The sequence below is a fragment of the Thecamonas trahens genome, assembly GCF_000142905.1.
Source record: "Thecamonas trahens ATCC 50062 unplaced genomic scaffold supercont1.9, whole genome shotgun sequence".
NCBI classification, from domain to species: Eukaryota; order Apusomonadida; family Apusomonadidae; genus Thecamonas; species Thecamonas trahens.
In genome coordinates, this window is record NW_013657671.1 from 146952 (window position 1) to 157872 (window position 10921).

General features: G+C 66.2%; 4 protein-coding genes across 4 annotated transcripts; 2 read left to right on the forward strand and 2 right to left on the reverse strand.

Annotated features, from left to right (window-relative positions):
• Window positions 1–284: 284 nt before the first annotated feature.
• On the forward strand, window positions 285–3143 carry AMSG_02276 (uncharacterized protein; the record flags this gene model as incomplete). The annotated part of the gene is made up of 1 exon (XM_013905371.1): window positions 285–3143. One exon carries the CDS (start codon window positions 285–287, stop codon window positions 3090–3092), a length of 2808 nt encoding a protein of 935 aa, XP_013760825.1. The 3' UTR covers window positions 3093–3143.
• On the reverse strand, window positions 3144–7520 carry AMSG_02277 (uncharacterized protein; the record flags this gene model as incomplete). Its single annotated transcript, XM_013905372.1, has 2 exons — window positions 3144–6517; window positions 6758–7520. 2 exons carry the CDS (start codon window positions 7518–7520, stop codon window positions 3144–3146), a joined length of 4137 nt encoding a protein of 1378 aa, XP_013760826.1.
• Window positions 7521–8186: 666 nt separating this feature from the next.
• AMSG_02278 (uncharacterized protein) lies at window positions 8187–9135 on the forward strand (the record flags this gene model as incomplete). The annotated part of the gene is made up of 2 exons (XM_013905373.1): window positions 8187–8322; window positions 8741–9135. The coding sequence occupies 2 exons, from the start codon at window positions 8187–8189 to the stop codon at window positions 9133–9135; spliced, it is 531 nt and encodes a 176-aa protein (XP_013760827.1).
• Window positions 9136–9137: 2 nt separating this feature from the next.
• AMSG_02279 (tRNA (adenine-N(1)-)-methyltransferase non-catalytic subunit TRM6) lies at window positions 9138–10520 on the reverse strand. The gene has a single exon (XM_013905374.1). The coding sequence runs from the start codon at window positions 10470–10472 to the stop codon at window positions 9153–9155; it is 1320 nt and encodes a 439-aa protein (XP_013760828.1). The 5' UTR covers window positions 10473–10520; the 3' UTR covers window positions 9138–9152.
• Window positions 10521–10921: the final 401 nt, after the last annotated feature.

A 10921-nucleotide genomic window follows, 5' to 3' on the forward strand; every position in this document is an offset into this window, starting at 1 on the left:
CCTGCCTCTGCTCCTGCCCCGGGCAGCTCCTCCACCCCTACCACTGCTGCCACATCTGCTCCTGCTCCTGCTCCTGCTGCCTCCAGCTCGGCTACTGCTGCTCCTGCTCCCGCTCGACCAACTGCTGCCGCTCCTGCTCTCGCTGCTCATGCTCCCGCTCGGCACTCGTCCGCTTCGCAGCAACCGCTTGCTTCCCGTCCGCAGTCGACAACCGCTACTGTGACCTACGCCGGTGCCAGGTCGTCGGGGACGCAGCGCTGGCTGCTGCTCCGCTCTCGCCGCCGATGGCCTCGGGCTCGGCTCCCCGCACCAAGCACAAGGGCAAGCGCAAGTCGCGGAAGGGTTCCACAGCTGGCAGCCCACCGACGCGGGGAAGCGTAGGCCTGGATCACACCGGCCACCGCCGGTCGCCCATGCCTTCCGAGGTCTCGCACTCGCCGGAAAAGGCTTCAGCTGCCGACGACGCACGGGTCGAGCGCAAGCTCGCCCTGCTCTCGGACAGAGAGATGGAGCTGGAGCGCCGAGAGCAGAGCCTGCGTGCCGAGGCTGAGCGGCTGGCGTTGGTGGCTTCTTCGCTCCAGGCTGACTACACCAAGCTGCAGCGCTCGGTCAAGGCAACCCAGATGGCCGAGCACGAGGCGCAGGTCCGCCTTCGGCGCAAGGACAACGAGGCCCGCCGGGCACAGAACCAGATGCTCAAGTACGAGCGCAAGGTCCGCCACGAGGAGCGCCTCATTCAGGAGGAGAAGAAGCTCCTCCGCTCCGCCATTGCCGACGCCATCACCGACGGCGCGCTCAAGCCGCAGCAGATCTCGCACGTCGAGGCCCTTGCTCGCAAAACGGTGTGGGATCCAAAAGTCAAGACCACCTCGCTGCTAGCCTCGCTTCCAGCCGAGAACTCGACCACCCGTTCGGCCGCAGGCTCGGTGGCGGACACCACCCTCCGCGACGGCCCGCCGCCCAAGACCTCGTTCTCGGGCCTCCCGCTCGACGCCAACGGCAAGCCGATTTACCCCAAGCGCCGCGCACGCCGCAATGCCGGCACCGCGTCCCAGGGCGGCTCGGCGTCCGGCGTGTCCGCTACGCGTGCACCTGGGCGCGGCTCGTCCGACGCGGGCGGCGGCCCGCCGCGCGGCACCGTCGTCACCATCGACGTCACCCAGCTGCCGGTCTCGCCTGACACCTCTCCGATTGCGCGTGGGCCGAACGCCTCGGTCCTGGACGTCATCGACACCTCGGGCATCGGCAACTCGCATGGCTACACTTCGTCGCAGTATCGCGCGGCCCGCGCGGCCCAGGAACTCTCGCCGTCGCCGGCGCTCCGCCGGCGCTCGCGACGTGGTGACGACACCGAGTCGGTCACCTCGTGCTACTCGACGCGCTCGGTCGTCCTCGACGACAACGAGCTCGATGCCATGTTTGCGCTTCGCAACTCGAGCGGTGCTGAGCCGGCGGCGCCACCGACCGGCTCGTATGCCGCGTCGTTCCTCGACCGCTCGCGCTCGTCACGCGCCCACGACGCGTCGGCTTCGGAAGGCTACGCCTCGCAGTTCCGCAAGCGTAAGCAAAAGTCGACCAACTCTCGCGTCCGCCCACCGCCGCGCAAGACCGCACCATCGGGCACCAAAGCATCAGCCGGCGCACCGAGCGGGAGCAAGCCGAGCGCGACCAAGCAGTCCAAGGCCAAGAGCGCCCAGGCCGACCAGGTCCGTGCCCTTGGCTACGAAGCCATCTATCCAGACGTGAGCATCGACGAGTCGGCGCCACGCCCGCGGCCGGTCCGGCGGCGGCGGCGCAAGGTTCGCACCACTGGCTCTGTCGGCGCGGCCGACGTGTCTGTCGCTTCGGGCGCGTCGGCTCCTCACGACGAGTCCGACTCGGAGTCTGTTGCCACGCTCACGTCTGCGTCGTCGCTTTCGACGCTGCCCGGGCGCCACGACCACATCCATGTTTCGCTTGACCCAGACGCGCCGGTCGACGACGACCTGCGCCACTTGCTGGACCAGATGGACCGCTTCCAGCGCGAGGTCGCCCGCCGCAAGATGATGCGCGAGACAACAGCCGCCGCTGGCTCCTACGCCGCCGCCCACTCATCGCTCCTCGCCACGCGCGCCCAGAACTCGGCCTCTTCGTCGACCATTCGCCAGATCGAGGCCGACATGGCGTCGGACGACGAGCTGGTTGCCCGTCGCGACGGCGCCGACGCCACTCCGTTCTTTGACGTCTACGCCTCGGGCACGCCGGCTCCTCACGAGCAAACCCGTGCTGCGGCCACAGGCTCTGGCCCGCTCTCGACCACCGACCTGGCGTCGGGAACCCGCCGGCAGAGCTCAAGCACCACCGCGTCGATTTCGGGCGCGTCGATCGTCACCCGGTCGGCGTCGACGTCGGTTGACGGCGGCGACGCCGCGCCGGCTGCTCACTACTCGGGCGGCTCCTACGCCGACGCCCACGGCTACGAAGCGCAACTGCCTGCTGCCTCGAAGCCGGTTGAGCTCACCGAGTCCGACGACTTTGACGAAGCACTGCTCACCGGCAACCACTTTGGCACCGTCGGCCTCGCTGCCTACCTCTCCGAGGACGAACAGGACGCTGCTGACATTGCCGACGCCGACGCTTCACTGGCCGACGTGCTCGACGCCGAGCCGATGCCGGCGCCCACCCCGGCGCCCGCGCCTGCCCATCCGCTCTCGTCGTCGTCACACGCCCTCTCGTCGGCCGATGACATCGAACTGGAGCCGCAGCCCGCGCATGAGCCGGCAGTCATCGCGGTCAACCTCTTTGCCTCGGGCCCCGACTCCTCGCTTCCAGCGGCCGAGCCGGTACCGGAACCTGCGCCTGCGCCTGCCGTCGACGGCTCGCTCTCTATCGAAGATCTCTCGGCGTGTTCGGCCGAGTTCGAGCCCGAGTCCAAGGCAGAGCTTGAAGCTGAGCCCGAGCCGGCCGCCCGAGCCGTCCCGCCCACCCCGCAGCCATCCAAGCCTGTCGACGACCCGTACCTCGCCGAGTTTGGCCTCGACTCGTCGTCTGACTCGCTCGTCATCGACCACCAGTTCTCGTACTCGGAGCGCGCGATGGCAGCTCAGCAGTAAAGCAAGACGCTCAAGACCGCACGCTTTGACCTGCACGCGTTTGCTTGCGTTTTATTCATCCTGCAGCTGGATCTTGACCAGCTCGGGCGTCGCCTCCCACCACCGTTCAAAGTCGGAACGGAGGACCGACGACGCGAGCTCGACCGCCCGCTCGAGGAAGGCCAGTTCGTCGACAATAGGCTGCATCCATGCACGGTTCCGTTCAAACAAGACCTCGTCGTCGGGGTTAAGCACGGCCTCGCGGCCAGAGTTTTTTCGGGCCACACAGTTGAGAATGACACCGTAGAGCAGTCCCTTGCCCGAGTCGATGAGGTCGTGCTGGAGCTGACGTCGGAGCGAGCCGAGCATGCGCTTCTTCTGCAGGACCCGCTTGCGCTTGGAGAGCCCAGGCTCGCTCGACATGTACTTGCGGAAGGCCTCGTCCTTGGAGATCGGCTCGCGATCGGCACCAGGCTCAGCGCCTGCGCGGGTCAGCCGCTCGTATACGCCCTCGCTGCCGCAGTCACGCGCATGGGCGGCGTGCTTGCGCTCAGCGAGGACGGCCGAGACAGAGTTGATTTCCGGCACAAACGAGCACTCGCGATCCATGTCGGCCTTGATCTCCTTGACATGCTCACGATATCGGCTCAACGCTGTCGGCGGCACCGCAGCATGGAGCGCCCCGTCGGGCACCTTGTCCGGGGAGCCGTACTGCTCAGCAAGCTCGCGCTCAATGCGAGTGTACGACATTTCGCGGGAGGCCTCGGTGATCTTGGGCACATGCGTGCACACCTGAGCCTCCTCTGCAGCCAGCTCAGCGCGGAGCTTTGCGGTTCGCTCCGACGAGATCGGATCGGCAAACTTGAGCATCGACGGCTCGCGCGGACCCTTCTTTGCCGCCAGCGCCAGCGACTCTGCGCTCACCTTGGGCACAAACGTGCATTCGGCCATGCGATCGGCCTCGACCTGCGCAGCCAGCTGAGCCCACCGCTTCTCTTGCTCGGGCGTGCGCTTGACCGTGAGGTCAACCCGGTTTCGCGACGCCGCCGCCGCCAGCTTGCGCGATCGCTCCGAGATGACCGGCTGGTACGTGAGTTCGGCGTCCCAGTCAATCTTGGCACGGCTGGCCTTGGCCGACGAAGCCTTGAGACCACGGGTTCCCACAAACGATGGTGCTCGCGCCACAGTTGTCGGCTGGACATACCGCTTGCGAGCTCTTGCGGGCGGCGACGACGACGCAGCCGGTGTTGGCGACGAGGTACGGACGCGGCTGGGGCTCTCATGCGCCCGCGGCGACGCGCTGGGGCTGACCGCACCACGGGCTCGGCCCTGCGGGTTTCGGCCGTTTCCGCCCGACCCGGCTCGGACTTGCGGCCGCGAACGGGAGCGGTGGAGCACACGGTGGTGAAAGGCAGACGGTGACATGCCGTACTGCTCACGGTACCACTCCTCGAACGCACGCTGCTGCTTCCGCTCGATCTTGTTGAGCGCCATCTTGAGCGTTTGCACCTCTTTGGCCTTGGGTACAATCTGCGCTGCGAGTGCTTGCTTGGCCGCCTTTGCGGGCGACGCTCGCTTGCGGCCCTTGGGCGACGAGGCCGCGGTTAGCGACTTGAGCTTGTCCGGTAGAGCGGCGAGCTCCTTGACACGAGCCGCGAGGATGGTTCGCCGCTGGGCCACTGCGCGGGCGAGAGCGGCGCCGTGATCTGAATTGTGCGACCAGGCCTTGAAGGCGTCAGCCGGTTCGACTGGGCGCGGCTGTGGACGGCGCGAGCGGGCAAGGCCGTGGCTCGTTTCGGTGAGAAAGAGGCGGTCAAAGACGGCGCCGCGCTCGCGCTCGACATCGACGCCGCCTTCGCCCGAGTCAACGCTCGACCCGCGACGGGCCATCTTGCGCGAGGTTGGCGAAATGGCCGGCAAAAAGGTGCACTCTTTGACCTCGGCGAGCTCTCGGGCATGCAGGTGCTCATCAAGCTGGCGCTGACGTTCGGCCGAACGCGCAAAGAGCGGCGAGTCAAGCGAGAGGGCGGCCAGCTTGGCCTCTGTCGGCGACACGGCGGCGGCCGCTGGTGGCGGCTCACGATGCGTTCGTGGCGAGTCGAGCGAGTCAACCTCGTCGGCGTCAGGCGACGCGGCGACAACGACAAAAACACCGTCGTCGACCTGTCGCTGGAGCCAGGCGTCAAACTCATGAGCATACCGCGACTTGGCCTGGGCCACGATCCGCTGCGCAAAGGCGAGCTCGCGAATGGCGTTCTCAATGGGCTCCGGCGGGTGATACTCGCCGAGCGCTGAGCGGACCGGTGGACGCGGGTTGCGAAGGCCGTTGAGCTGAAACACCTTGTGCAGCGCCAGCTCGAGATCGTCGGGCGTGCCATGAGCCTCAAGCTCGGATCGGACATCCGCAAGCTTGGACGCGTAAATGGCTTCTTTGTCGCGCACAACCCTCCAAGCCTGCTCCGACGCGCGGAACTCGGTTTCTGCCGCCGCGCGGGTCTTGGCCGGCAGCGTCGTACGCGATGCATTGAGCGAGAGCCGGGCGATGACATCGAGCTTGGAGATGGACTTGCCTGTCAACCGCTTGTACGAGGCTGAGATAAGCTCGTCTCCGTTGTTGGCAATGTCGATGGCCGGCTTGAATGCGTTGTCGCGGAGGATGCGGTCATCGGTGGAGAGGCCGATGTCCGGGTTGAACCGAGCCTTGCGGGCCTCGAGCTCCTCCTTACTCCGCGCTGCACGGCGCTGCGCCAGACTTTTAGACCGCTCGCGAATGGCAGGCGCAAAGGTCAGCTCGCGCTCCTCCTCCTTGCGGATCTTTCGGCGAGTGGCGTCGAGCACATCGGTCTTGCGCAGCGCCAGCACCGCCGGATCTGACGAATGAGCAGCCTTTGCCGCGAGTTGACGCGATGCCGGCGAGATGGCTGGCGAAAAGGTGAGCTGATCCGAGACAGCGAGCTTGCCCTCGACCATGCAGTGCTTGTGGGTTGGCGACGAGGTGTCGACTGCCGAAAAGATGCTGCTGCCCTCGGCCTTGCCAAACGACGACAGCAGCTGGCTTCGCACACCATCCAGATCCTCTCTGGTCCTCCCGCGCCCACCACCAGCCTTCTGCCGGCTGCTTCGATTTCGCAACTTCGCGCTACCAGCCCCACTCCCGCCAGCTGCAACGCCCAGACGTCCGCGCGGCGCCGGAGTGGCGGCGGCAGCACCACCAGCGGCCCCGGCTGCGGCTCCGCTCGCGCCAGCACCTCGGGCCCTTGGCGCTGGAGTGGCGGCGGCGCTTGCACCTCTTGTCCTTCTCCGTCCAGCGCGCACCGGAGTCGCCTTGGCAGCACTTGCGCTCTTCTTGGCGCTGCCGGTGCCGCGCCCAGCCCGGGCCTTGGGTGCCGGCGTCTGTGTCCCGTCGCGGGGCCGTGGCTTCCGCCCGGCCGGTGTCCCACCACCGCCTCGCCCACGGCCTCGCCCACGGCCTCGCCCACCACTTTGCCGGCCCTTTCTGCCTGCGGCGCCGGTGGGCATGGTGAGTGGCGTGCGGGCGTGCTGCTGCGGTTGCTAGTGCTGCGAGGGGCTCTGCCGTTGCTCGTTCGCTCGCTCGTTCGTGGTTGGTTCATTGCCGCTGGCACCAAATGGGGGCAGTCGTCACGAGGCGGCGGCGGTGGTGGCGGCGGCTGCCTCGGCAATCCGACGCTGGCGCTCCTCCTCCATGGCACGGTTGGCCTCTTCGGCGGCGACGGCGCGGGCGTCGTTGTCGGCCGCCTCGGCAGCTTCCATCGAGGCCTTGCGGCGCTTGCGCTCGGCTTCGGCGAGGCGATCGGCCTCGTTGCGGGCGGCGCGGCGCTCGAGCTCCTCGTTGGAGATCGACTTGGCCTCCTCGGCGAGGCGGCGCTTGCGCTCGGCCTCCATGGCGGCGTCTGCGGCTGACGCTGCTGACGCGCGCTCGGCCTCGTCGGCCCGGGACGCCGCATCAACAGACGCTCGGCGCCGACGCTGCTCGTCGGCGGCCATGAACGCGGCCTGCTTCTTGGACGCGGCATGGAGAAGAGCCTCGGTGGTGTCAGGTTCGAGGGCGCCTGTAGACGATGCAAGCGCCTTCTCCACCATGCCCGACTCGATGAGGCGCTGGCGCTCAGCCTCGACCTGCTGATCGACCTCTTCCCGCGCAGCCTGCCGTTCGAGATCGGTAGCGTATTCAGCCACCGCAATCTCAGCCATCTGCCGCTCGCGCTCTTTCTCGATGGCAGCCAGCGCCTCGACGCGGGCAGCCTTACGCTCTTCCTCGTCACGCGCAGCCGAGTTGTCGACCGACGCCCGGCGGCGGCTGCGCTCCTCCTCCATGGCCACATCTGCGGCGCGGCCAGCAGCCTTGCGCTCTTCCTCGTCACGCGCAGCCGAGTTGTCGACCGACGCCCGGCGGCGACTGCGCTCCTCCTCTTCCATCGTCGCCGCCATCCGCTTGTTTACCACTCGCATGACTTCCGTGTCGGCCTGCGAGTGATCGAAGGGGTGTGAGAAAAGGAAGGGAAAAAAAACTGAGGCCAAAAAAAGGCACGCTTTTCTGCCATGGAACAGTGTGGGGCACAGGCATGGCAGAGGTGTGTGCGTATGTGTTTGGGGGGGAGGGGTATGGAGCGGAAGGAGGGAAGACGGCGAAGAGATCCGGGATGCGTACCGCAGCGCGGGTAGCAGCAATTGCATGGTCTGCAGCAGCGCCATGGTCTGTGTGGCGAGAGGTGCTCCCGTTCAGACACGCCCTCGTGCCAGGTGCACCCACCACAGTCTCGCAATGTTCCACACCCGTGCGTGCCGAGACGGCACGTGCTCAGCGAACCACTATTTTTCGACCATATTTCAGCTGCAAGGCCATGGTATTGATGTGCATCCACAGTGGATGTGAGTGAGTTGTGCATGTGTGTGCATGTGTGTGTGTGTGTATGTGCGTGTATGTGCATGTGTGTGTGTACGTGTGTGTGTGTGTGTGTGTGTGTGCATGTGCATGTGTGTGTGTGTGTCGTGTGCCCGTGGTTCCGGTGTATGAGCGAGTGGTCCAGTTCTGGTCGCCAGCTGGTGACTGTGACGGTGCTCCTCTCTCGTTTTTCCCCCTCATTTCCTCCCACTATGGCCACTGCTGTGCGTTCCGTGGTCAGCCGCTTCCTTGCGCGGTACTCCGGCATCGAGGGTGGAGTCCTCCTCCGCGGCAAGGTCTTCCAGCAGCTGGGGGAGAAGTATCCTTCATTTAAGAAGTTTAACAACGGTATGCTCCTTGCCCGCCCTTCTCCACCATGCCTGCCCCCCTCCCTCCCCCCCCCCCGTCCCGTGCTCAGCGCCACGCGTCCTCTTCTCAATCATCCTACATTGGTGTTCATTCTCCCTCATCCCGGACCCGCCACAGGGCGCACCTTGCACCACAGGGTGACCAGCACACCCCAGACCCACGACACCACTCACATTCTCCCATCGTCTCCCTTTTCCCGCTTCTCTGCGTGTTATTCCGTCATTGCCCGGCGTGTGACTGCTCGCGCTGTGGCGGGCCAATGCGGCGACAAAACGTCAACGAACGTTCGAATGGTGTTATTTCTGCTGGTGGCGTTATCGTGGGCATGACGACGATACGATTCGGCCCGGGCACTGGCTGCGCCAACGGGGCTGGCAACGGTGGCGACCGACGGCAGTGCTGACGGTGGCGCCGGCGTGGAAGTGGGGGCTGGCAGCAGTTCCGTTGTATGGGGCGGTGTCGGGCGATGTGCAGGTGGAGAACATCGACCTCAAGACCTCGGGCGCGCTCTCGCTGACAGGCATTGTCTGGGCGTACTACGGCATGCTTGTTCGACCGACGGCGTACTTGCTGGTCGCCGTCAACATGGCGCTTCTGGCGGTCAACGGGACCAACGTTGCCCGCAAGGTCATGTACAACCGCGAGCTGGCGGCGGCGACCGACCTCTCGGTGGTCGACACCCTCCAGGTGATCCCGGCGCCGGCGCTGACTGCGGTTCCTGCAGCCGACGTCACCGTCGTCACGCCGAGTGTGACCGTGGCCGAGAGCGACGTGGCCGATGCCGACAAGTAAAGTTGCAATTTTGAGATTTACTCGGCGCTCAGCGGCTTGGCCCTCTTGGCCGGCGCGGCGCCGTCGTCATCGCTGGGCGCGGCAGGAGAAGCCGCCGCTGCTGCGGCAGCAGCGCGGACGCCACTGCGTTGGCGTTTGCGGGCGGTGCGGCGCATGGAGGCCTTGCGGGCCTTAGCAGCGGCGATCTCCTCGGCGGTGGGCGCCGACGGGTCGTCCGCGAGCGGCATTGACTTGTGGCCGGCAAGGACAAAGCCCGAGGTGTTGTGGAACGAGACCTCCGGGTGGGTCCGGTCGGGGAGAACCTGCTGCGGGCGGAGGAATGTGTGCGAGAGGCGGAGGGCGATAGCCGAGTCGGTCTCGACCAGCCATTGGAAGCAGGCGACCAGCGGCTCAGCGTAGGAGAAGAAGATGGCAAACGGCTCGCCGAGGCCGAGGATCGGGTAGATGGCCTGAAGGACCGGAAGAGGATCGTCCTGTGGCACCATCAGTAGGCCGTGGGCTGTGCCCTCGGCCAGCGGCAGCGGCGCAAGCTCGGCCGCCAGCTCCGGGTTGACCAGAGCCTCCAGCTGCGTGGTGACGAGCGGGGCGAGGATGGGCGAGTCTCCGCCTTGCGCCCAGTGCATGATGGAGAGGCTGTGGAGCTGCGGCGAGGCACAGCGACCGTAGTTGACGACCTTGCCGTGGCCGCCGCACCGCTCCAGAACGGCACCGGTGAGCAGGCCGTTTGTGCCGTCTACAATTGCATACGAGGCGCCGGCGCGGACGTTGGCAGCAGTCAGCATGTACGCCAGAGCGTCCGGGCGGAGGAAGCAGAGCTTGCGCGGCGAGCGATCAAAGAGGGCGTCGGCGACGCGTGCGGCGGTGGCCTTGTACGCGGTGAGGACGTACTCGTACTTTTGCTTCTTCTTGACAATGTACTTTGCCTGGGAGAAAGCGGTCTTGGAGTCGTAGGCGGCGTGCGACTCGACGAGCTGACCGATGATCTCCTCCACCGGCTTGCCCTCCTCGCGCATGGCCTGGATGGCCTCTGCCGACATGGTCTGCTCCTCCTTGAGCTTGATGTGGCGATTGTCACCGATAACCCCATCCTCCGGCGCACTGATCTCTGTCAGCTCTGTATCCGTAGCCACTGAGCTCATCCGCACCATCTCCGAGCCCACCAGATGGAACATGCTCCCGTACGGCTCGCCGACCAGACCCGCCAGAGTTGCCCCATTCTTCTTCTTCCCCATCCGCAGACTGGTGGAGGCAGAGGCCTTCTTGATCATATAGAAGCCCTTGTTCGACCACAGCACAACCTGCTCACCCTCAGAGATGACATTGTCCTTGCTCTCCATCCTGCCCCTCTCCAACCTCTCCTACTCTCCGTCTCTCTCGAGTCTGAGCGGTGAAGTGGTCGTCGGTCGGCGACAACGAGCCCTGCCACTGTCCGGTCTTGCCCGTCCCGTCTTGACTGACCGCTCATTCGACCAGTCGGATAGCCACGGGGCCTGGGCCTGGGCCAGGAACGGGATGGGGAGGGAGGGAGTGGGGAACAGTGTGTGGTGATGGCGGGATGGGGAGGGAGGGAGGAGGGGGATCTAGGGTGATGGTATCAGTGTGTGGTGATGGCGGGATGGGGAGGGAGGGAGGAGGGGGATCTAGGGTGATGGTATCAGTGTGTGGTGATGGCGGGATGGGGAGGGAGGGAGGAGGGGGATCTAGGGTGATGGTATCAGTGTGTGGCGATGGCGGGATGGGGAGGGGGCGAGGGGGTTGGGAATTGGCGCTGCGTGGGGTGCTGGAC

Excerpts from the sequence above, each read along its gene's own strand:
- AMSG_02279 (XM_013905374.1), bottom strand. The coding sequence starts at position 10,472 with ATGGAGAGCAAGGACAATGTCATCTCTGAGGGTGAGCAGGTTGTGCTG.